This window comes from Alligator mississippiensis, chromosome 1, assembly GCF_030867095.1.
Source record: "Alligator mississippiensis isolate rAllMis1 chromosome 1, rAllMis1, whole genome shotgun sequence".
Lineage (NCBI taxonomy): Eukaryota > Metazoa > Chordata > Crocodylia > Alligatoridae > Alligator > Alligator mississippiensis.
In genome coordinates this window covers 407,737,729-407,763,377 of record NC_081824.1, presented here as the reverse complement: position 1 = coordinate 407,763,377, position 25,649 = coordinate 407,737,729, and the positions used below count along the sequence as shown (strand labels likewise).

The following is a 25,649-nucleotide window of genomic DNA, read 5'->3' as shown; positions in this document are numbered from 1 at the left end:
GGGAGACTGGTAACATCTGAAAATAGGTGACAAAACTATCACTAGAAGCGGTTAAAAACCTATTTCTGGCAGCAACATACAGAGATCATGCTGTTTCTGATTCAAGCCAGGAAGGCAGATCCTTTCCTGCTTATTTTGTGGAGCCTCCACTTCGAATTCCTGTGGTAAAATCAGAGGACCAACATACCCATGTTATGGTTGAAGTACTTCATATTCATATGTGAGGAAACCTAAGTGAGACTCATCACAACAAATAATGTAAATCAATAAAGCTTCAGATCCATCCTTTGAAAAGATAGGCTTCTCAACTGGTGAGGCCTGTAAATTAGAGGGAGAAGGGAATGAATTGTTGCTACTGAACTGTTGAACGCCCCGCCCCATATCCTATACTTATAGAAAAAAATATTTATTGTTAAATAAGGTGCTCTGCTAGGTCAGACCCAGAGGACTCCATTGTAGCAGTTAAGAAAGGACACTGATAAGCACTGAAGTTGTGTTGTTTTGTCGTTAAGTTGTGTAGCTTAAAATGATGAAAAAAAGAGATTAAAGTCTGTTAGCTTCAGACAAAAATCAAAATAAATTAACGAGATAGCAGACTTAGTTTAAACAAAAGAATGAATCAAATTGTATACTCGTGCAGGAGTTGGCCTGTTGAATGGCTGTTAATGAGAACCTTACCTCACATTGTCCATCCTGCCGAAGTTAGTCACTCTCTGTGGCTAAGAAAGGCGTTTGTGCTAGCAGTTATATACTAGATACATATCTTTCTCATTCTTTAGGTTCTGAAGCATGACGCATACAATTTGAAAATGATTTTAATGTAGAAATGGACAAAGTGCTTTGCCTGGCCCACAGTAACAGTATCACAGTTGAAATGTTATGCACACGGTTCCTAAGCCACCTGAGTTGGAATAGCTTTGTTTGTTTTTGTTTTCTTTCCTCCCCACTTGACGCTCCAGGTTTAATGGAGGCAGACTGGCAAGCTCGAGTGTGGATGAAACAGCACACATGTCTGCCACTCCAGGAAGGCAAAGTGGTGTAAAATGATTACAGGAAAACAAAACAAGCTGAAGGCAGTGCCATGTGTTTGTCACGCAAAGGAACAGCCCTGAAACACTTGCAGGCCAGAAATTCCATCTGCAGTAACCACACCAGTCATGTGTCAAAAAAGTTTGGCTACCTCCTGCCCTAAGTTAGAAGCAGTGCAGTCGGAGGGGAGGTGTGGCATTTGTCTAAGTAGGCTTTCCTCTGATCATCCTGAATTCTGATAGATACATTTTAAGCTTCTATAAACAGACATTTTCTGAGAAGCTGAAAGAAAATCAAGTAAAGATGTCTGTACAAGATAATTTCTGTTTGCATTAGTATAAACCTCATTGCTTTTTACTGTCCCCAAAGGCATTTGGTCATATTGGCATTTCAGAAGCTGTATGTCCCACTGTATTTCAGGGGAAGTCTGTAAGGTTAAATTGTAGGATGATAAAATGATTTGGAATTGTATTAAGAATGTGTCAGTACCTTGTTTGTTGATTGGAGTATTTGGGTACTGTCCGTTAGCTGGTGTATTAGGGGAAAATGTCCCCTTTATACCAGGTTTGTTTGCTTTTCAGAAATCTGTTTTTAATGACAATTTTAGTGCAAAACAGTTTCCCTTGGTGACAACAGGAATTAAATGTGAGGGCAGCAGGTATAGGCAGACTGAGGTATGTGATATGTTTGACTGTTTTGCAAGGTGCTATAAATGTTGGCTCCATGTAATTTGATACAAGGTTGGACAGGCAAGCTTAATGAAGGAAAATAGACAGCAATGTGAAAGAACTGGAATTTCAAGTCTAGCTGAGTAATAGCAGCCTGCTTCAGTGGATTATGGCTGTTCATACTGCTGACAGCTGACAGCAAAGAGGCAAGGAGTATTGCCTAGTCTGCACTGCTTTCACATTGATTTCAGAGGGGTAAAAGGTAAGATTACTTACATTTAAGAACAACAGAGAAACTCCATAGTAAATATGAGTATATATCAGAGGCTTACAGCATACTGTGGTGTGACTAGATTTGTGGGTGTGTATGATGGTAGTGCAGAAAAAGCCAAACTAATGTTCAAAATGTTTTCTAATGGTGCACATAAATGAAAGTAAGCAAAGCCAATTTACAAAGGCAGCCCTATAGAAGTCATCAACATTAGTGTACATTGTAGAAGAAAATGAGTAGTTCCTAGGAATGATGCTTTTTTGTTTAACAGCACTTTCTTGATAGTCCTGGCTGCCAACAAAATGGAAGCATGGCACCTTGCATTAGTTGTAGAGGTGGTGTTTTAATGCAGTATTCCACTTCTGTTTAAGTTCCTATAGCAGTTCTTGGGGGAGTTCTGCTGCCTGATCTGGGCTTATCTAGGTCTGAGCAGCCAACCTTGCCCTGAATGAGAAACTTTGACAAGAAACCATTAGAGATAGGTTTAAAGTAAAATTTCCTTCTTTGGCAGTTTAAAAACCATGTATTTTTAGCATGGTCACTCCTGTGATAGGCTAATAAAATAGTCAATATGTTAGGTCAACAGCATGAAGTATTTCTCAGTAATGAATTATTAACAGCTGCCCACAGTGGTTAAAAAAAGAAAAAAAGTTTTTACCATTTTGTGAGCTAGACAGTTTTGTGATGATTTTAGCGTAAACTAGTTGGAAGATTAATTCCAATACCTGGTAGAGGTTGCTTATTGATAGCTTGGAAAGTATGTCACCTGATCAGAAAAGCTACTGCAACCTCCCCTCCTTTTTTTACTTTAGCAAAGAGGATTCCCCTGTGACTTATTTATTAGATTATGATTGTTATTAACAAGTCAGTTACCTTGGATCCAAATCCTTCTGCTGCCTTTACATTGACAGACCCCTTTACATTGCAAACAGTGGGATTTGGCATGGCTGCAAGCATCTCTGTGGCAATGTGGGGCTCCCTGCCTAGCCACAGTGCTAGGTTCCCCACTTGCCTATGGGCATACTACCCACCCAACTCACCTGCCATGCCTTATTGGTAATTAATATGATGTTAATTAAGGCGGGAGGCTGCCCATTTTAAACCCCGATGCCAGGGGGCGCCATCTGTGGCTCTGTACCTCCCCTACACTGCAGCCCATGCCTCACAGATGGCATCCAGATGACAATATGCTCTCGGCCTGCAGCCAGAACAAGCTTAGGCCTCATTGTCAGGCCTCAGACACACACTCTCTCTCACAGGGTCTCTTTCTCACATCGACAGCTTATACTGCCTTGCTCCCTGTTTGAGCGGGCCCCTTAGGCCATAGGCTTTACCTAGTTCATACCTTGGGTGGCACACGTACCGTCTTTTGGGTCTCTCCCGTGACCCTCACTGGAGTAGTGGCCAGCCAATTACCCAACCGGGTCTGATCTTGCTCTGGCCCCTTCCAGGGGCAACTCTATACATATAAACATACAGGGCTCTCAGCCCTTTGGGTTTTCCCCCTTTGCTGGGGCTCCACATCTCCGCCCCCTTACTGGTCATGCCCAGGACCAGGAGCCTCCAACCCATCTCCTACAGCTCCTCGCTTACCTCCAGGGTGTTCCATCAAGCCTTGCAGCCAGGTCATGTTGCTGCCTTGTCAGCCAGCAGGGAACTGAGCTGCTTATATGTGCGGCCAGAGATCTAAAATGGCCACCGTAATCAGGCACCTGCCGGCTGCTTGGCCTAGGTCTTAAAGTGGCAGGCACCAACAGTGCCCTGCCACACACCTCCCCGCTTAAAATGGTAACTGGGGAGGTTTCCCCTGCTGCTCCTCCAAAGCAGGCTCCCCTCAGAGCCTGTGAGAGCCCTCAAGTGGTGAGCACCCCCAAAGGTGCTCTGCCACACACCTCCCCACTTGGAATGAGATCTGGTGGGGGCTTCACTTGGCTGCCTTCCCTGCTGGGCTCTGCCCCAACCTACAGCAGCCCCTGCCACATGGCAAGCACCCTCAAGGTGCACCGCCACACACCTCCCCCTTTAAAATGAGATTTGGGGGCTTTGCTTGGCTTCCTTCCCTGCTGGGCTTGGCCCCAGCCTATTGCAGCCCCTGCCACATAGCAAGCACCCCAAAGGTGCTCCACCACAATCTCCCTGCCCAATATATAAAAACAGACCGTCCAAAATGTTTACAGTATAAAGAGTAAGGGACACTTGATATTACGGGAGAAAGAATAATTTAGAGGTCTTTTTATTTTCCTCTCTTCATAGACTTAATAAACTGTAATAAGATCTGCCCACTCTGTTTTTTACAGAGGGGAAGGATTTGAATGTGGAGTCAAGGGCTGTGTTGAACTAGAATAGGAAACTTATTCCACACAGAAGAAGAACTACCATACCAGATGAGACTAATGGTTATCTTTTCTGTTTTGGGCATTGGGCTTTATCAGTTGTTTCAGAGGAAAGTGCAAAAGTCTATTAATGACCAACTACTGTAGGAGGAGTTCTGCCTTTTATGGGAAGCTTGTCTAATATCTGTCAGAAGTTTGAAGTGTGATGGTTTGTATCCCTTTGGAATTTGTTTTCTTTTTACAAGCTTAACTAACATACAATTTTACATTTTTCCATGTAGATGTCCATATAGACATCTCTAATACTCTTTGTAAAATTAGTAAGCTCTTGGCTCTATCCTATCTATAGTATTGAATCCCACCAGGCTTCATTTTATTTTTAAATTGTTTTCCTTTAGTCAATTTTAGTTTACTGTTTTTCCATTTAAATTAATTCCCCTTTGTTCTAGTACTGCAAGCAGGGATAAATTGGAGAACCTGATGTTCCCTTTCCATGCCATTCATTCATATATTATTTATATTTATTTACATAGTATATCATAAACACAGAGATCCTGTGGGGGTGAATCCTGGGTGGGATGGCCCCAGTGGCAAAAACTCAGTGTTCATGAGGATTGGCATACAGATGATTCCTGAGAAACTTGGAGAGGGGCTGGGAGTAAGGTCATTACTGGCCACTAAAATAGAATTGTACAAACCAATTCAGAAAGACAGGGCAAGCACTTATACATGTACATAAGTCTTTCAAAGTGACGAAGGCCTGGTTTGTATAGAGTGTGTCTATACAGAGTGTGTCTATACAGACGCACACTAATCTAGTTATACTGCTTAGGAGTCTGATATATATATTTAAATAGCTATGCTATTTTAAGCACCTTTTACATCAGAATTGCTGCAACCTAAGTAGAGGCGTTATACTGCTTTATTGATATCATGATAGTTTAAAGTGGTTAACACAATTTTTTTTTGTGTAAACGAGGGTTTAGGACCTAAAGTTTTATTTTCAGAAGTGACTTAGGCACTTTAGACTCCACAATCTAATGGAAACTTAACAAATCTGATGCTCTGAAGTCATATAAACATTTTGAAAATTTTACTCATCTTATGTTTTCACATCTAACTTTAAATGTCAGGGGGATTGCCGTCTCAACCACTGTGTCAGAGTATTTTGCAAAGCTGCATAACCATTTGACTTGTAAATCAGTAGAGCTGGATGAAATATTTTCAGAAAATAGTAAACTTTACGCAAAAAGAGATGTAGTCATTCTCAAATGGTGCCAGAAACGGAAGAATAATTTGGAGGGAAAAGGTTAGTGCGGGGAGTGAATTCACCAGTGTGAAAGTAGGGTTTGGTGGCAGAGATTTGACCCCACATTTTTTCCTGCTTCCCGTCTCATGAGTGTTCTAATCCTGACTGTGTGGAAAATCTTCCACTCTCTTGTTTTACTGATGCTGTTCCACCTTGCATAAATAATTAAATATTTGCTGCTGCATAATCTGGGCGCAGAGATCCTCCTTACCAGTGAATGGTCATTTTCCATTCTCACTCTAGCTCAAGGAATATTTGCCTAAGTTATGCAAGGAAGAATGGCTTCAGCAGGAGGGATTGAAGAAGACCTCATGTCAGTATTCAACTCAGACTTTAATCCATTTAGTCTAGTGTTAGGAGAGCCTCCCTTTGAGGTGGGAGACCTTGCTTCAAGTCCCTCCCCTGAATCAGCCAAGTCATTTGATTGCCGTTTTGATTTAAACATTTCAGATTCTGTTCAGTCTGAAGCAATTTCATTCTAAATCTTTCTGGAATGAGAGAAATGAAACTTCTTGCTGCTAGTACTAAACATTTTGCAACAGCCTTAGCTACATAGGGGGATTGTAGTCTGCCGTGTCTCTCTCCAGTGCGTCTCATATGGGGATTCCTCTCTAGCCTCGCCGTTATTTTTAGGGATGAACAGTTGGGTTACTGGAACGACTTTGGGTCGGTTCACCAGGGGGCCTCGCCTGCCACATCTTTGATGATGATTGTCTTCAGATTGGGAGGATAATGTTTTGGTCCCGTCTCCCCTTAGCGTCTCCCCTCGGTCGTTCCTGCTGTTCCGCCTTTGTGGGGCTCCAACCTCCCCTACATCCCGCCTAGCGCCAACATTGACATTGTCACCTGCGTTGTTGAGGCTGATGTCCTGTGCCGTCTTTGATGCTTGGGTTCCTGGAATATGATGGCTGCCAGGTGTGGGAGATGTCGCTATCCTGTGCGTTTCTCCTGGCCTTCTTCCTTTCCAGTTATGTGTTGTCTGGCCTCAGCGCCGGTCCGTCCCCCAACCCGTTGCCTCCGCCCCAGGCTTGGTACCTGCTGTCAGTCTGTCTCGCCTGTATCCTGGCTCCACCGAGTCATGCCGGGCTTCAGTCTCTGCTGGTGGTTTCTTCGGTCAACGCCAGCTCTGTAGCCAAATCCCTGGGCACTCTCTGGCCCTGAGCTATTGTGGAGACCCCTTCCCAGGGTAACCACCAGGCCCCCTCACTGGGACTGCTTAACTTCCCTGGCCCCTCTGGGCTGGCTGGGGATGCCACTTCCGGTCCCCCCAGCTTGTCTTCTGCTGGGTTTTTTAACTTGGATCTGGGGGTCTGGCTGCCCAGTTGATCCCAGCACGCTGTTATAAAGCGTGCCCACACCAATGGGGCTATCGGCCCTGGCTCCTTCAGGCTCGACCATTTTTTTTTTTCCTTTTTGTATTTTCCTGCGGTGGCTCTGCCTGCCGTGGTTTCACTTTCGCCGCTTTTATCTCCCAGCACAGTCTCCTGCTGCCTCTGCTCTGTCTCAGGTAAGTCTTTTCCACAGGGATACAAGGGCAGATGGGGTTCCTAAAGCTACAGCCATATTTCTAACACTGTTACAAGAACCTGCACAGAATAAATGTGAAGGAACATGAGAATTACTTTTCTCCACCAGGTCTCCTAACTAATAAGACCAATTTTCAGGGAATTTTAATAGTGCAAATAAGGCTGAAGTCCTTTTTAGACATAGTCTGAATCAAATCTTGCTGTATGTTACATATGCAGACTAACAGAGACCATACTAGTGGAGAAATATTCATTGACACTATTATTTGGAAGCAAGGTACTTTTCATTACCTACATCCAGGCTGCCTGGAAACATTAGAGTAAGTAGTGGTTGCCTGAACTTTAGGTAAGAGATTCAATATACTTTTAATCAAGTATTTAATTAAAATGTCCTTTCTTTGATAAATCTGAATAATCTGGACTTTTTGTGAACCCAGAGCCTATGGAAACAGGCCAGTTTCCAACTTGACTGTGAAACGGAGGCTGTAGATATTGGTAGTAATTTAGTTATTGGACAAAGAAAAGGATGGATCAGCTGCTTTTACCACTATTTATCTTGAGGCATTGTTGATTTTTTCTAAAATGTTTTGTAACAGTGGACAGTCAGCAACCTTTAATTTGGTATATGTCTCCACCATGGATACCTTGTAAAGTATAGTTCAGGCTAGTCACTGGCTCTTACATGGAAATCTTGCATGTAGGGTCCTACAGTAAACTATTTTGTTAGCATTTCTTCTCAGTGTGTAAAGTATAAACAGCCACTCAAGGAGATAATGATAAAGCATTTGAGGCTGTTGTGTCAGCAAACTGCTGATGCCCTTCGGCTCTCTGTTCCCTTTCCATCAGTTCCAGGTTCTGCATTCTGATTGCGTTATGTAGTGGCTTACTGAGATAGGGGTTTGACTGAAACGAGCAGGCTCTGCTTCAGTCTAGGCAAGAGAGAAGTGATGCCTGTTGACAAAGGGAAATATTTAGAAGATCACTGATCATGTATCTGAATATCCATCTTCAGCTAAGATGATTTGCTGCCTAAATTCCCAGGTGATAGTGTCCTTGTCCAGCATTTCTCAACCTGTGGGTTGCAACCCAAAAGTGGATCACAAGAATATACTAAAGGGTCATGAGCAAACTTTAAAAATGGATCAATAAACTTTAAAAATGGATTCTCCTTTAAAGGAGAAAAATGTGGGAAACTGTGTTTTTTCCCTTGCAGGCTGGCAGATTTCCAGCCTGCAAGTAGCTGCTTTGGGCTCCCCATACCTCACACATACCCCACCCTGTTCCACACTCCCTCCCCTGGCCCCACACACTGAGGGGCTGGGGCCTGGGGGTGGGGGCAGCAGGTCGGGAGTGAGGGGCACTGGGTCGGGACTGGCCATTGATGTTTACAAATGGGTCCTGGTACAAAAAAGTTAAGAACCACTACCCTAGCGTTCCTTTAACCCAGGGGCGATCAAAATGTGGTCCACGGTCCAGATGTGGCCCACCAGGCCATTCCATCCAGCCTGCGGGGTACCTGAAAAATTAGGAAATTAATCTTTATCTGCCCCTGGCTGCCTGTCATGTGGCCCTCGATGGCTTGCCAAAATTCAGTAAGCAGCCCTCCGCCCAAAATAATTGCCTGCCCCTGCTTAATCCCTTCTCCCCACATCCTTACCATGTGGCTGCGACATTATTTCATTTCTATTCTGTTTTAGTAGTTAGTCCAACTTGGTTGCCTCCAGGCTAAAACTAATAACATGTTCTGCTTGAGATTACTTATGAAAACCACTTGGAAGCTTCAGCTAATGCATAATTCAGCTCTTCATGTTCCATATGGGATGAGCACTGTTTAGTGCCTAATGCCAGTGCTCAGTTCCACAGCAGAACAGTTAAGCTTGTTTTTAACTGTAAGCACGTAAGTAATCTCATTGACTTTAATGAGACTACTGGTATGTTAAGTTGAGCATGTTGCTTACATGTTTTGCTGGATTGGGGTTTATATTCTAGTATTTTTCCCAGGGGTAATTCAGGCTGTTTGTGATGATCTGTACACCCTGAATGAGACTGAACCAGATTGGCTCAAAGATGTCCTCACACCTTGCATCTTATCACTGGTTTCAGCTGGGATGCTTGCTTTTTCAGTCCTAGGAACTATCAGTCCAAGAGTGGTGGCAAAGGTTTTTGATTTTGCAGAGAAGCTTTTTAATTTTGTTTGTGGGAAGTTGATGGGTGTTTGTTATGGCAGTGTGCAACATTGGGGCACTTTGTTGATAGGACTGTATTATTTCAATGCTTTTTATTTTGGTGCTTGCGTGCTGAGACAATAAGAGCTCTACAAGGTAATAACCAGGGATCCTGGTTTTCTCTGATTAAAAAAATCCACAATTTTTGGATTTAAAGAGTAGCCCAAAATCCATGTTTTTTTGTGATTAAAATGAAAAATGTGTATTTTGGGTTACTTTTTTAATCTGAAATTTGGGATTTTTTTTTTTATCAGAGAAAACCAGGATCCCTGGTAATAACATCATGATATGAAGAAACAACTCGTTGATATAGGAAACTGGAATTTGGAGCTTTAGCCATATGCTGCGAAATACTGAGTAGCAACATTGCAACATCACCGTAGAAACCAGGAATGGTTCTTCAACAGGTATCTTTTACCAGCTTTATTGAACTGACCAAATTTTGATAGCACGAGGCCTCAAGCAGAAAGGGTGTGCTGCAAGTTAGTACAGGAAGAAGTTGGAATGCCAGGAAAGAAGGCATAGAGTACCACTTTGTTCAAATCCTCTTGGGATATAGCTACTAGAAATTTATTAGGGTGCAAGCTGGCTGAGCATAACTTCTGCCAGGATAATCAAGGGGGTTGTTTCAAAGGATGTGCAGACTCAGTAGAAGAGGAGGATTTCTGAGGGGACTAAGATAGTTTTTATTTGTATTTAGGTAAATGTTAGATAAAGACTAGTACATGGTTCTTACTTTTGCATTGTTTTATCATATAGGCTAGGGACAGAAGTTACATATAAAGTGATCAGTAACTGGCTTAAACCTGTAACATAATAGAAGTTCAGTGCATATAAACCAGTTTCAAAATGGCTGAAACTGGTTTAAGATAAACCTGATTGAATATAGTATCAGACTTAACTGATTTAGATCAAACTGGTTTATGAAACTTCTGTCCCAGACTTCTTTCTAGTTCAACTTAAATCAGAGTCCCCAACATCCCTCCATTTTGCAGCCCTGGGCTAGGCTAAGCTGTCTGCTCCAGAGAGCAGGGCTAGTCCTGCCCCTCTGCTCCCTATCTGGAGTAGTGAGGGCTGGCTCACTGGCCTCACTGGCTGGCTCATTGGCCCCCCCAGGCAAACCCCTGCTGGGGCCTGGGGCTAGGGAGGGAGATTAAACTTCCCTTCCCCTGAGTACAAAGCTGCCCTGCCCTGCTTGCTTAGTGCTGGCTGTAACTGTGGACAAAAATCCCAGAGGTACCTGCGGAGTCCTGCTGCTGTGAGTCTGGACTGCAAATCCCGGAGACCTTGGGGGCAGCAGGAGGAGGAAGCAAATACACAGCCCAGGCTCGCTGCGTGCCAGAGAGCCATGCTTTAGAATCCCCTGGCTTCTGGCTTGAGCCACTGCAGGCATGTGACTGCATTTCCTGAATCAAAAGTGACTGTCTGTTCATTTGCTTATTGGGTCAATCTTTGCAGCTTAGATTAACCTGCAAAGACTGAATCAGTTCAGCCTCAGGCTTTTTGACTATCTGTACTTAGCCATAAAATGCTCCTACTTCTATTTTAGTTTGTGATCAGCAAGATGTTTTGATGCAAACAATAATAAAAGCAAAGGTATAGGTGTAACCTTATGGTTAAACAAAAAAAAAGTTCTATAACTCCAGTGTCTTGAACTGTCCTGGTGTTGGTGAAAGGTTCTTCTTATTTTATACATACTACAATAATAGGGAAAGGAATGGCATGGCTTCAAGAGTGTATTTTTCACTGTTCTGCTATGCTTTTATTTCTTGATAGATGTTTAGGGCTATTTATTAAACCTGTAGGAACCATAACAGGTGTAATGGACAGGTTTGTAGTGGACAGGTCTGTATTATCTTGGAGGGAGGTGGTCAGTGGTGTCCCGCAGGGTTCTTTCCTTGGCCCTTTGCTGTTCAACATCTTTATCAATGATTTAGATGAAGATGTGGAAAGCACGCTGGCCAAGTTTGCAGATGATACTAAGTTATGGGGAAAAGCAGTCATGCTAAGGGATAAGATGCGGATCCAACCGGACCTGAACAAGCTGGAAAGGTGGGCAGAGCAGAACTGGATCAATAAGGATAAATGCATAGTGCTTCACCTGGGGAGAAGTAGCCAGAGACATGAATATAAGTTAGAAGGAGATGTCCTGGCCAGCACGATGGCTGAAAGGGTCTTTGGGGTTATGGTTGATCACAAAATGAACATGAGCTGCCAGTGCGGTACTGTAGGGCTAATAGCATACTGGGAATGCATTAGCTGATGTGTTGCAAGCAGGGCTAAGGGAGCGATACTCCCTCTCTACTTGGCACTGGTGAGACCCCAGCTGGAGTGTTGTATCTAGTTCTGGGCCCCACACTTTGAAAAAGATGTGGAGAATCTTGAAAAGGTCCAGGGAAGGGCTACAAGATTGATTAAGGGCCTGGAGGACAAACCTTATGAGGAAAGACTAATGGATCTGGGACTGTTTAGCCTGGGGGAGAGAAGACTGAAGTGGGGGGTGAAGGGAGGGACTTGGTGGCCATCTATAAATATGTAAGAGGTGAGCATCGGGAGCTGAGAGAAAAATTGTTCACTAGGGTGCCCCAGGGGAGGACAAGGAGCAATGGCCATAAACTATTAGAGGATGGTTTCAGGTTGGTTGTAAGGAAGAACTTCTTTATGGTAAGGATGACCAGATTCTGGAATAGACTTCCCAAGGAGGTGGTGCAGTCCCCAACCTTGGAAATCTTCAGGAGGAGACTGGACAGACATCTTGCTGGGATCATTTGATCTCAGCAGTATTCCTGCCCAGAGCAGGAGGCAGGGTTGGACTTGATGATCTTTTGAGGTCCCTTCCAGCCCTTAATTTCTATGATTCTATGACCTTTACAGTAAGAATGATAAGGGTGATGACGATGATAATAGCAGTAAGACTAGATCCAGAAATGACCGATCCATGAGACAGTCTGACTTTACTGTCCTTGGATTTGGCCCATAATGTTGTTGATTATGTGGCTGTTTAATCCCCAGGTGAAGAAAGTATGTTCCTATTCAATTTCTAGGATCCATTTCTTTTTTCCTAACAATCTGACATAAAACTATTTATCATTATTGTAAAAATATTAAAACTTGTTTCAAATGTATGTTAAAGTTCTGATCAAGTAAGGGCATTAATATATGCAGAACTTTGGAGCCACACAATGTCTTGTTAATGTTGGTGGTATTTTGAACAGAAGTCCATTGGAGGATCAAAGTCTAAGATAAAAACTTGTAAGTGATAAAGATATACGTCTGGAATTTAGAACAAATGCATAAAGGCATAGATTATTGCAACTCATCCAGCAATTAGTGTAGTCGTGTACAGAGACCTTGCTTAGGGTCTCTCTTGGGGTTGAGACTAACATCAGATTATTTTCTGTTTAATTCCAGTGTATTGATAGATACTGGTTCACATTATGGGGAAATACAGTTAAGAATTGAAAATATTTTGGTATTCCTGAGTGATAAGCCCAGTGACGTGTCTGAAGTGACCCTTCTGTCTCTGTACTCCTGTGGCAACTTGATAACAACATCATGAAGTTGTTTCAAAAGTAATTTCTTTTATTAAAACAGTTAAGTCTGAGACATTCAGTAGTAGTAAGTCAGAGCTTTGTGTTTTAAATTCTAAAGACTTGGACACACAACACCAGTGCAAGTGGCATAAAAGAGTATCTGCATGATGTATAGACCTATTAGAATCTGGTGTAGAATAACCCTGGGGAAAAAAACGGGGGTACAAATACCTTGGTATAAAACACACTGGGGCAAGTGTTGTCTGTCCAGGGTAGCCATTTGCTCAATGCAAACAGGCCATTCTGGTGGACAGAGGAGAAGGGACTGGGGCAAATGTCTTCTATCCAATATGGACCCTGGTGTAATTTACATCTGTTTAGAAACTGATGTACATTTCATTAGCGTTAAAATATTACGCGTCTAGTCTTTATGCCTGTAGAAGTTCTGGCATCATATTTAAAATGGTGTCATATTACAAAATATAATTTTGTCCCAGGTATTTTATTTTAAAAGAGAAATGAGAAAAGATTATCAAAGGACTTCTAACTTGCAGCTACAGCAGCTCTTTTTGGGTGCCAGATTCCTGTTGTACACTTTGTAGCATTGGGTCCATCACACAAAATGTTCAAACCCAATGAAGTGTTTGGGAGGAAAAACATCTAAAATTAAGTGTTTGCATTTTACAAAAATATTGCTATAGTCTTTCTTCTTAGAAACATACATTATTATGTCTGTGTAAGAAAGTTGATGGTGCTGGATTTGGTAACAATAGACAACTATTTTGCTGAAATTAAGTCCTATTTCCTCCCCTTTGTCCCTCTATATTTTCAGAAGTACAGTCTAAATCCAGTTAAAAAAACAGGATACAATTATTTAATGCTTGCATGCAATGGTGGTGATACGTCCATGGTTTTTTTTTTTCCTGTTATTGCATTACAGGTTTAAAGAAGCCTAAGCATAGGTATTTATATGTGGTTAATAAAGACTTCCCAAGATAAACTGGTAAATATATCCTTAATACTCAAGTGAAAACTGAAGTGCAAGGTAAAACTTTTAAGAACCATGTCATCCATCAATGGTTGTAAGTAATTGCTCTAATTCTCAATTAGGAATTATGTTCTGGCATCAGTGAAAGAATAAACATTAAGTGCTGACTTTCTAGGGAATGTATCTAGTAGTTAAACTGATCACCTGAAAATCTGGATTATATTCCTGGTTCTACATCTATTTCTCTGTACTCTTTGCTACTCAAAAGGATATTCTGCCTCTGAATTTTTACATGTGTGCTGGTTTAGAAATGCTTTCTGTTAATAACTCTACATATTTTATTGAGAGAGAAACATCATGTCAGTAGGCTTTACACATTAGCTTCTATTCTTCTTTGTTATGCCTGTAGCCTCTGGTGCCATAACTGATGATTATGTGCCCTTTACTTACACCTTTGATTATTTGCACGGGAAGTCTGACAGCAAATTAAATCATCTCTTGCAAGTTAAGGAGGTTTTCACATTTGCAACATGGAAATGGGTATTGTTCATTTAGCTGGGGTAACTGTTTTCAAACAAAATACTTTTGTTGGAGAGCTAATTTATTGGTAGGAGAGATTAAACTACTTTATTGTGCTACTGCATCCTTTATTTTGAATGTCAGCATACAAGCTGCAGGGTGGCCAAGGTGCAACAAGATGGTTTCAGCCCAACTCTTAGCAGGCATGTTTATATGACTCATGTTACTAACAGTCACGTGTTCTGAGACAGAGGCTTAGGACTAAATGGCCATGGAGGTAACGGGTTATGGAGTAGGAACATTGTGATGCAGGCAGGGCATGGTGCTGTCATAGCCTGCTGTTTCTGGGAAACCTCAGACACAAACTGATTTAGTATTTAATACGTCAATAGTTCTCATTTTTAGAGTTAGAAAAATTATTTTGTTTACAGATGTAGTTCCCACTAATAGAACTGTGATGAATGCATCTACTTAGGGCTATAATTATTCTCTTGGGGTGTATAACTGCAAATTAAACCATCGCATGTAAGCGGGGAGATTCATATATTTGCATAATCTTGCATTTCCCAACTTTTTGGAAGAGAAGGATTGAGTAATTATATTAGATTCTTAGATATTATGTCATTGGCTTTTGGGAGTTTGGGAAACTACAATAGACACTCTGTCCCTGGGCTGTTGGATTTCTGTAAAGTTAGGAAGGTGAGCACATGACATGCTCCTTCCTATTAGGTTTCTTGACAGCATGGAAAGAGAGCAGCAGTTTCATTCTCCATGTCTTACTCTACGGTAAAAGCAAACCAGAGATTCTGTAGCCCTTCCATGGATATAAATAACAGTTAATAATCATCACAAATGGGAGCAGGATTTAGCCAAAAGGCAATAAGAAACTTTCCTTTTGACTTGAATGGGCACAGTGTATAATATATTATAATATAATATTTCATAACCGATTGCCCTACATCTAATATATATCTGTGTTTTAGGAGATGCCTTAATTTAATACAATTTAAGGAAGTATACAGAAAACATTAAAATATGTGTGTCTAAATCTAGTGTCTTAAATCTGTAGATCGGTACCTAAATATGGATGTTAGGTCCTAACTTTAGGTTTCTGTTTTTGAAAATGTTCGCCCATATTGTAATGCTATCCCTTTTGAATACATTTCTCAGCTCTTTCTAATCAGTTTGCTGAATGAGTCACATAATCGCAAAAAGTGAGTCACGTTTTTAGATTGTGAAGAAAATGTATTATAGCTTATCACTGCCAGATCCATTTTAGCCACATCTACCTATTATTATTGTTGGATCCCCTAGAAATTAGGGAGATAGAAGCACATACCCCTGAAAGAAGCTGTTTACATTCCTAAGTTGCATTTCTCTCTCTCTCTCTCTTTTTTCTATTGTACTGAGTAGTTCTTTGCATGTTCTAATTTGCCATGACGTGGTCACTGCTGTTTCCTTCCTGCTGCTTACAAGCCTGTGCTAGAGATAAGGATAAGTTTACAGTGCATTTTGAGAAAAGAAGCTGAAGATCAACTTAGTGTAAGAACTAAAGGCTTTCTGATTTTAGATGGTTTTTAAATACACTTTACTTTTTAAGAACTCTGAATTTGCTTTATCTATTCCACTATGCAGAGTTATCCAAGATAAAGTGGCATTTAACTGGCAAAACAACAACTTGGCAAGTTGGATCTGTAAATGAGGAGGAGGAGAAGGTGATAGTACTTTGTGTATCCAGTAGCTGATTAGATTATTCTGGGTTTTTATGTTTTGCTTTGAATTTTCTCTTTGGTACGTCAACTGAAAAATACATCTTAAATAATTAGCATAGCTCTTTGGGTTAGTTAGCAGTTACTAAAATATGCTACCTTATTTTTATTTTAATTTGGAACATTTTGAAATTAGTGTTCTGATTCCTGAAGTAAACCAAACAAACAATTTTCTAAGCCAGTGAAATAATTTGGTTTTTTGTTTGCAGAAATAAGATCAGTAAAAGCACAGAAGTAGCTAGCTTTATGAGATCAAGAGGTATCTCATGTCTGAGACTGAACAAACGCTTGTATAGCCAGTACTATTATTTATAGTTAAGGCAATTGCTTATTAATTGTAATTTTTTTGTTGTTTTTCAGTGGTGAAAGGTTATCCGAGTGAAAAGAACAATTCAGGAAAGGATTTCCCTGGTATGTTTATCTTTGAGAAGAGAAGAGCTCAAGAAGATTGACTGTCCAAGAATTATTAGCCCAGACACCTGATTTATTTCATGACCTTGTTTTTCTGCCTGACTGGGTTTTGGTGATAGTCTCCATCCTGCTACATTTAAGAGGATTTTTTTTATGTGGAACTGAGACCTGGGAATGCTTTATTATGGCAGCAATTGTACAACAGAATGAGCTTGTGTTTGAATTTGCCAGCAACGTCATGGAGGATGAACAACAGGTATGGTACATTAAAAGAGACCATATTGGTATAACTTAATTTAATGTATATTTTGTAGAGTTTATTTTTAAAAAATGATTTGGTTATTGCTGTAGCTGACCTTTTCAGTGTTTTGAAAGCTTACTGTTTCTTCCTGAAGTGTGGGTGAGCAAAACAGAAATTAGTTCAAGCAGTTGTGACTTCTGTGGTATTGCAGAAACAAAATATTTAGGACAAGAGCATCCTTTGCTAGTGGTTATTAAATGCTTACAGATTTGTGTCAATAGAACCCACTACTTGATACAAAACTTTGGTGGGGAGCCTAGTGTTTTGGTCTGTTTAGAGAGAGAGTTTAATCTATCTAATATGCTTAAATGAGATTATAAATATAGATAGCTTCAACTCCGCAAATGGCTTGAAACACTAATAGAATGTTATATTGGACACTATGTGAACTTTACAGGTCATTTTCTGAACTATATTGCTGAAGGGGTTGTTAGCTACTCAAATGTATTTGGGAATTTAAGTTCTAATAATTATTAAGGTCAATACATGAAACATAAGGAACCACATACGTTTCCTGCATTACGTGCTTCTTTAGTAGATCTATTCTAAAGCATGTCCTATGCCTTAATGTACCCGAGAGTACAGTGAAGTAGTCCTTAAATACACATTGTACCTAGTAGCCTATGTTAGGGAATGGCAAGAGTAATTCCTTTTAAGATTTCAAACCCTTTTAAAGGTAGGCTTTGTTATTTCATAAAGAAACATTTTGGTAACATAGAATCAGAAAGGCAGCTTTCAAAGAGTTACTAAATACTGTTGAGCTTACTGATCATATTTTTTAGTTTTCTGATAATATTTTTCTAGTTTCTGAAAAGCACCTTTTTCCTGTCCTTCTAAAATAATATTTGTTTTGTAATCTTGCCTCTGACTTCTTTTTTACATGACCTGCCATTTGACTGTGATTGGCTAGTACTTATTAACAATGTCACGTGTTAGTTTCAATGAACTGAGTGCCCTCTATTTAAACTGTTAACTCAATTTTGGGTGGAGCTGTCAATGCAGCTTTCTTTCCGATATTTTCACACAGCTCATGGTAGCCTAGGGGATCACATATAGTGGACAGCACTAGTTTAAACCTCATTTATTACAACTATTTATTGTTTTTTTTCCTGTTCTTTCCCACCCAGGCAATGGGAGAGAGGTGGGATGCTGAGGAGGGGAGAGAAGTTTCATTCCAGTTTCATTGAAACAAGAAATGAGTCTGACATGCATTCATTCTGTTTAGGTCCCTGGCATACATTAATTTAAAGTTGCCATAGGATCTGATCCCCAGTACCAATAGCTGCATCTTCTGCCATGCCACATGTGCATGTGCTTTTGGGATCAGATCCCAACCTCACCCTTTCCACTTGTTGGTGCAGGAGAAGACCAGGATCATAATCCTGATTCCCTCCTACAGCAGCTGGCTGGAAACTGGGTGCCTGTAGCCTGGCGTGACTCAGGGCTGTCTGGAGGCGGCGGCTAAAAGTCAGCTGACTGTCAGCAGCTGTATTGGGTTAGCCGTAGACATGCCAGACATTCAGTTTAAGGTGCCATACGAACCAACCATAAAAATTATATGTGGAACATTTTTATGGCTGGTTTGCCGTTTTATGGTGCCTTAAACTGGGTTTATGTATGGCATCTTTGGCATTTATGCTGAGATTAACATGCTAATTGTGGCATAAATATAACAAGCATTGGCGCCTTTACAGATGCATTGTGCTTATCTCCATTTCTGTAGATACCCACATAAAGTTCTTTAAAGAATAATCAAGTTGCAGATATTTCTGGAGGAAATTTAAGACCTCTTAAAAAAAATCTCCAACTCCTGAAGAAATTTTGTTTAGGCATTCATCTTGTAGCTCCAATAATTTGGCGTTACAAGATGGAGAAACATGGAGCCTGCTGTAATGATAACCAAATCAAGGTTGTGGCTGAAAAAATGAATTCCCAAGGGACCATTCTGCTGCAAGCTTCTTCCAGTTGAGCATGCTGAATAGTGCAGGTGGCAGAGAGGAGGATAAATGTAAGGATGGTCATTGTGAGGAGGGCAAGTCTTATAAAAAAGGGGAGTTTTGTTCTATAGTAAAAGGTTGAGATGGTTATGGTAGGCTTTAAAAGAGCAGGGACATGTAATACTATATTGTTGCAAAAAGACACTAGATGTATCAGGATGTATTTATACCACAGAGACTGCTATAAAACCGTGGACCTGATGTATTAGAGACAGCATTGCTAAGTTTTGAGATTTGAGATAACTGATGAGGATAAAAATTGGTATTTTTGCTTATAATACAGGACCAGTGCTTAAAAACTTTCAGCTCTGAAAGTGCTTTTCATTGGTCCAAAAAACTTTTCTAGTCCGGACGGGTTATGAAATGTGGGTGTCACTTAATATTTTAAATTATTTTTGCTGTGTTGTTGAAAGCTAGAATTTCAGAATTGAAGTAGTGTAGGTAAGTTATTTATTTATTTATTATTTATTTTAAAAGCCATGTGGTCTTTCTGTAGTGTCTCATCCTGCCAGGAATTTTGGAAAAGTCTTAAGGGTCTACATTCTAGTTGCATTCATGCTTATTATTTATTTTGCTAATGTCTAACGTAGACAGTCTAAATCTACGTGTTATGAATCATTTACTAGTAAGCATAATCCAGGAAGCATGGACTCAGACAGTGACATATAGTGCTGGGGGTTGGATTTGTAAATGAGTTCACTTAAACAGGAAATATAATTCAGGCACTACTGGGTTTGTCCACTTCTACTTAGAGAATACTGATCTATGTCTGTATCTGTAGCTTTTTTTTTTTTGCTGTTGCAGCACCTAGTTGTGTAATGTGGAAATGTGACCAGGGACAAATAACAAAAATCCCTTCATAGTCTGAGATTGGGAAGACTTAGTTTGGACTAACTATACTAGTAGTTCCTGTTGCAACACTGCACAAATCACGTGTAAATAGGGAAGATTTGGGTTATTTTGAGGGGAGGTAGAAGGGAGTACGTTTAGTCTGATACTGGGCAATAGCTTCTGCAGGCTCCATTGTAGGCTCAATTGCCTCCTCGCATAGCTCTTGTTCTAGTCGTGACTCCATTCTCTCTCGTCCTCTCTTACTATTTGCTATCTCACAGTTGGTCAAGAAGTTGCTGGCATAGATGATCCTGCGTCGAACAGGAGGTTAGATTAGATGGTCTCTTGAGTTCCCTTCCAGCCTATTTTCCTATGATTTTACCTTATGGCAGCCACAGTTTTTCAAGTAGTACTCCAGACTCTCCATCATCTCTGGATCAGGCCTGGTACTTCTTGTAGTATGTTGCTAATGTCTTGAGTGCCGCTTCTGGCTTTTTGTGCTTCTTCTAGGAGGGATCTTAACAGAAGCAGTCCCTTCACTAAACAAGTGGCCTGTAAAGACTTCTGAGGGGTTATGTATGACACAGAATAAGAGAAAAGTGAATGCAAGTACATTAGACATTGCATGTCTTAACTTCTGTCCCTGCTGTGTCTTGCCCTCAGTGCTCTCCTTTACTTTTGTGGAGAATCAATTTCTATCTTTCTGTCCTTGCATCTCTAGTATCATAGGGCCTCTGTGGTAGGCAACCATTTTACTTCCCCTTTCTGAGCAGGTTCTCCTTCAGACATGTATTGAATTCCTTCCCCTGTTTTGTTGGTGCAGCTGTGAGCCCTCTGAAAGGGAGAAGCAGAAGTCAAAAGCCAAGGTCTAATGTTCTGTCTCTGTATGAAGGTAACTTCCCTGTTCAGAAAGCTACGATGAAGGGGTGTCCTTTTATTTGTCCACTTTTATGAGGATTTCCAGGAAATTATTAAGACGTTCTGGATAAACCTGATGCCGCCATCTCCAAGGCAATGTGCAGCATTTAGCTGATTTCCAAGGAATGGTGAATTTCTCGTGAGAGTATGTATAATGAACATATAGGCACCCTCTCAACTGGACTATCTTATGGTTCAGGCAAGTGTCTATCTAGGAGTCTGAGCCATTTTCCAGAAGTCACAAAGGTCATCTCAGCTAGTTCTCCCTGTGACTTGCTTCAGAAGTAATACCAACAGCACTGATAATAAAAAAAACAACCTTTCAAGGTCTGAGGTCTGAATCATGTGGCCTTGGTGGATTAAAAGTGCTGAATATATGGGTCAATCTCTGGCCCAGTTCTTCTGTGCAGTATCTTCCAGTTCATATTCAAGTTGGTGTCTTTCTTGCTTACCAGTAGCTCACTAGCAGAAGACATGTGTGACAGTGGACATGAGAGTTTTACCCAAGTGGCACATTGCCTTTTAGGAAAGAGATTTTCTGGAAAAGCACTGGATCACCCTGGCAGGACTCACATAGTGAGAAGACAAACTTTCCAGAATTGGAGAAGTCCCCTTTTTTCTCTTTCACTTGCCAGGCCACTTTAGTTTTTGTGAATCTCTTTCTCTAAGGCCCTTACAATTCTCAGTACGAGATACCTTATAGGATAAGCATATAAGAAACAGAAGCTATTATGTAAGCATCTATAAAGAAATGTTTCAATGTCAGGGAAGGAAGTCATCCCCTCTTTTCCCCATTACCCTCTCAAGAAGGAGACAGATTCCAATTTTCTCCATTTACAATGGGTTGGATCATGGAGAATTATTGGTATTTTCCATCAACTGGAAGATATGTACCGCTGGGGGTTTGGGATAAGTTAGTCTTACACCTCAAAGCAGAAACACTTTGTAATGGTCTCCTCTATGCCATTTATAGTGTGTAGTAGGACTGGCCTCTGAGGGTGGCAGTGTTAAACCTGCCTTACTTCAGCTCCCCAGTTTACCCCTTTGTAAACACCAAGGCCTGCTACGCCTTGATGTATATGCTATGTGAATTAGGAGGCTGCTTCCGAGTCCTGGAGTATTTCTGGTTGCATCTGATGGGTCTGGGAAAACCTTAATTCCTATTTGTCTCTCTCAAGACCCTTAGTCCAGTACCAAAACTTTATGTATCCTGATGGCACAAATCCTGGCCTGTGTACCCCGCTCATGGCCCTACTTGCTCTATCTGTGCCTTATGGCACTAAATTGCCTTAGGGATGTTAATTGTGTCCTCCAGCTGCCGCCATAGACACGGCCATGCCTTGGCATCATCCTTATGCCCATGCCTTGGCGTCACTTAGTCTTCCTTCACACAGCCTGTTGGCTTCTCCCTGTTGGTGTCAGTCTGTTTGGACCCCTTGTCCCTATCCTCTTTGGTACTAGGCTGCCCTGGCCCTTTGCATGGTTGCTTACTCACTGCCTGAGAACTACTTAACTTTTCCCTACAGTACCCACTGGGCCCCAGACTCTTGAGGGGCTCTGTCCTGGCCTCAGTCCTGACAGTATTAAGCACCTCTCAGGGAACCTCACCTGCATCCTCCACCAGCCCTGTTGTCACATCCTAAAATCTCCTGTTTAACAGCCTACAGCAGTGGTACTCGAGCTTTAGGCCCTGAGTGCCAGGGCCTGGCTCTGCCTCCCTTCAGCTCCCAACATGCAGATTTCTCATTTTAATGGAGAAACACATGGATTTTCAACTTTTGCAAAGAGCTCTCTGGAGGCTGGCAGAGTTCCAATCTGCAAGGGCCTAGGAGAGCAAGAGGAGGGCAGTGAGGCAGGAGATGCCATGTGCATGTAGATGAACATGGCCACCAGGCAGCCTAGACAGCAGCTCCAAGTTTTGTTGGGGAGGAGGGGATTGAGGCCCCCATAGTGAGGGAGGGAGTTGGGCAGAGCTGGGGTTGGGGATGCTGCCCAGCTGGGCGGTGCATGGGGCTTGGGGCCTGGGCTGGAATGCACGGTTGCAGGGCCCGGGTGGGGAGTGGGATGGAGTTGCAGGCAGCTTGTCTGGGAGGGGAGGGGCTGGCTCCTCAACACTGCATGCACTCCTGGGGGAACAGGGGACACACGTGTCCCTCAGATCTGCACATGAGGCAGGGCTGGGTTGGGGGCTGGCCACTGTAGGCTTGGGACTCCCCTCCCTGCTGCCCTCCTCCTCTGTGGCCCAGTGGGTGGGACCCGGCATGGCAGGGCCAGGAGGTGAAGTTCCTTGCTGCTACAAGTCCCATGCTGCCCTGGTGAAGTGCCCTCTGCCTCCCCCAGCAGCAGTGGGGGTGGCAGGGTTTGACCCCTCGCTGCTGCTGGGTGGGCAGAGCGCGCCTTGCCAGGGCAGTGCAGGGCATGCAGCAGCAAGGAACTTCCCCACCTGGCTTCACTCTGCTCTGCTGCGTTAGATCCCAGCTGCTAAGCACAGAGGCCCCAGGGGGAGGACAGCCTGCACCCACCTCTGCCGCCCCATGGCTCCGCTTTAGCCCTGCCACCTGTGGGGGAGGGGGAGCCGGACTTTGTGCTCTGCTCCCTGCTTGGGCAGCCGCAGCAGCTGCTGTCTCCTGTGCTGCTGTGGGAGGCTGCAGACCCGGGTCCCTGGCCCTGACAGCTAGGAGCCCCCTCCAGCAGGGCTAGGGTGGTGGGGGGCGAGGGTCAGGAGGGCCAGGGGGCTGTGGCTTGGGAGTGAGGGGCCTGGACCGGAGTCCTGGTGAGTGAAGGGGGCAGTGGGCGCTCTGATGCATGGAGCCATGATAAAAAAAACCCCAAATCAAATACCAAATTTTATAGGTATTTAGAATGTATTTTATTATAGTGATTGGGGCACTGGTAGGCTTCCAAATTGCTTAAAAATTGTAAATATATCAGTAAAACATTGTGTTCAATTGATACCTCTCTCTCTCTCATATATATATATCATAAAGTGTTGTTTCATTTTAATTGTGGATTTTGAGTTTTTTATCAGAGGATTTGCAGGCTTTAAAAAACAAAATTAAAGAATTTGCAATTTTTAAACAGAAAACCAGGACCCCTGCTTTTTATATCTCCCAGGGCTCCACCTCTTCTGGTCATGTGATCTCCTGACCAATTGCAGCAGTGTTCCCTCAAAGCTGGCCCTCATCTTCTGCAGTTTGCCTTCCTACTTGTCTAGAACACTAACCTATTGCCTTGCAGCTGGCTCTGAAGTAGCTAGCTACCTTCTAGCTCTACAGCTTTTGGCTTCCTCTTATTGCTTTTCCTCCTGCAGCTCCCCCTGCCTCAGCTGACTACATCAAATTGCAGCCTTCTAATGCTGTCTTCTTATTGTCTAAGTAGAAGGGATTAAGAAAGCCTGGTACACATCACTACCTACTGTGAAATCTACTATAGTTAACTCCTTTATTTAGATAGTATTTATTCTAGATATCTTATGTGAAATCCTGGTCCTGAAGATGTCAATAGCAAAAATCCCATTTATTTCAGTAGGACCAGGATGTCACATCTTATCTCTGTTTTTTGGGGGTGGAGTGGGGTGTGCAGCAGTGAAGTAGGCTATGGGAGAAAGTTATAAACTTTTTTATATGACTAGATACTTTGATTTCATTTACAGGTTATAATAAAACTGGATATTTCCTTTTTTTTTTTTCCCATTATGTGCTGTCCGGTGAACTCACACTCACTCCTGTGCTAGTGCATTAGAAATGCTTTTTTCCCCTAGAGAAGCTTATGCTTTGTAAGCCTGGTATTAAATTTAGGAATGTAATTCAGTATGTTAGTTGAATAATTACACTTTACGTGAAAAACAGATTGGCCTTAACTGAACACTATTTTTCCCCTGTCCATAATTCCCACTGTGTGTAAGCATGAAAGGAGAATGTAGTAAATCTGAGTTCTGACATTCTTAATGTGTACAAGGTCATTTGTATGATTTACAACAACTGAGCTACCAGCAGTCTTGTACTCTTTTAGGATCCATGTATTTTTTCCTTGACATTGTTGAGAAAGTTTTGGAAATGTTGAGATAAAATTGTACCTTTCCATTGTGACTTACATATCAGTATATTTTAATAACAGATTCTTCTGAAAGGAGATTTTATATGTGAACTTTGCAACTGGCTGCAGTCACTGTGCAAAGAAAATATTTTAGCCATTAACACCGAAGAACTTTTTTGAAATATGTCATTTTTTTCATGAACGCTTACAACTATATATGCATTTTCTGTGGCTGATTTACAGTATACTTAATATAGGCTTTCCTACCCTAAAGTACTGCAAGAAAGAAAATCTTTATGCCTTAGTAATATGCAAACCTGAAAGAGGTCAATATGGTTTAGAAAATAAAATACTATTAAAGCTTTTAGTGATATTTTTCCTTCTGTTCTCCCCTTAAGAGTTTGATAGATTAAATCAACGACACTTTCAGTATTTTAGTATTCCTATGAATAATTTTCTTTTTATTCCTCCATCTCAGTTCTTTTAATTAGGGCTGTCAATTAATAATTGTTAACATGTGAAATTACTGCAAGAACCAATTAATGTATTAATTTTTTTAACACGTTAATTGTGCACGTGGTTTTGGAGCCTCTGCCCCGGCTGCCCTGCCTTGCTGCCATCATCACCATCTTCAGGCTGCCTCACGGGACAGTAGTGATGGTGCAGAGTTGCCATAGGGCAGCCTGGGCATGGGCACCAGGCAGCTGCAGCAGGAAGGTGAGGGAGCAGGGCACACCCACCCACGCACCTACCCACAACCCCTATCCAGGGCCCTGAGCAGCTGGGCTGGCATTACTGGGGTTCAGGGAAGGCAGTGCTGAGCCTCAGCAGGGCTACCTGGCACCCTTGGGCCTCACGGCTCAGGCTTGGGGTGGGTCAGGACTTCCTGGGAGCTCTGGCACGAGCTGCCTCTGGGCCTGTGGGTCCCTGTGCATCCCCAGTCTGGGCCTGTGCCAGAGCTCCTAGGCAGTCCCAACCCACACTGA

General features: G+C 42.1%; 1 protein-coding gene across 9 annotated transcripts in view; it reads left to right on the top strand.

Annotated features, from left to right (window-relative positions):
- The window catches only part of ELF1 (E74 like ETS transcription factor 1), a 118,600-nt gene that overhangs the window by 52,387 nt on the left and 40,564 nt on the right, over nucleotides 1-25,649 (top strand). For 5 of the 9 annotated variants that reach the window (XM_014608345.3, XM_059723831.1, XM_014608344.3 and 2 more), the window contains exon 2: nucleotides 16,531-16,837. In XM_014608345.3, coding sequence (XP_014463831.1) covers nucleotides 16,766-16,837 — 72 coding nt within the window. In that variant the 5' untranslated portion in view covers nucleotides 16,531-16,765. Of the gene's footprint in view, nucleotides 1-1,905; nucleotides 1,960-9,639; nucleotides 9,769-15,868; nucleotides 15,944-16,019; nucleotides 16,117-16,530; nucleotides 16,838-25,649 lie in introns of those variants that run through there. The other 4 variants (XM_019500503.2, XM_019500502.2, XM_019500501.2 and 1 more) reach the window with 4 other exon arrangements.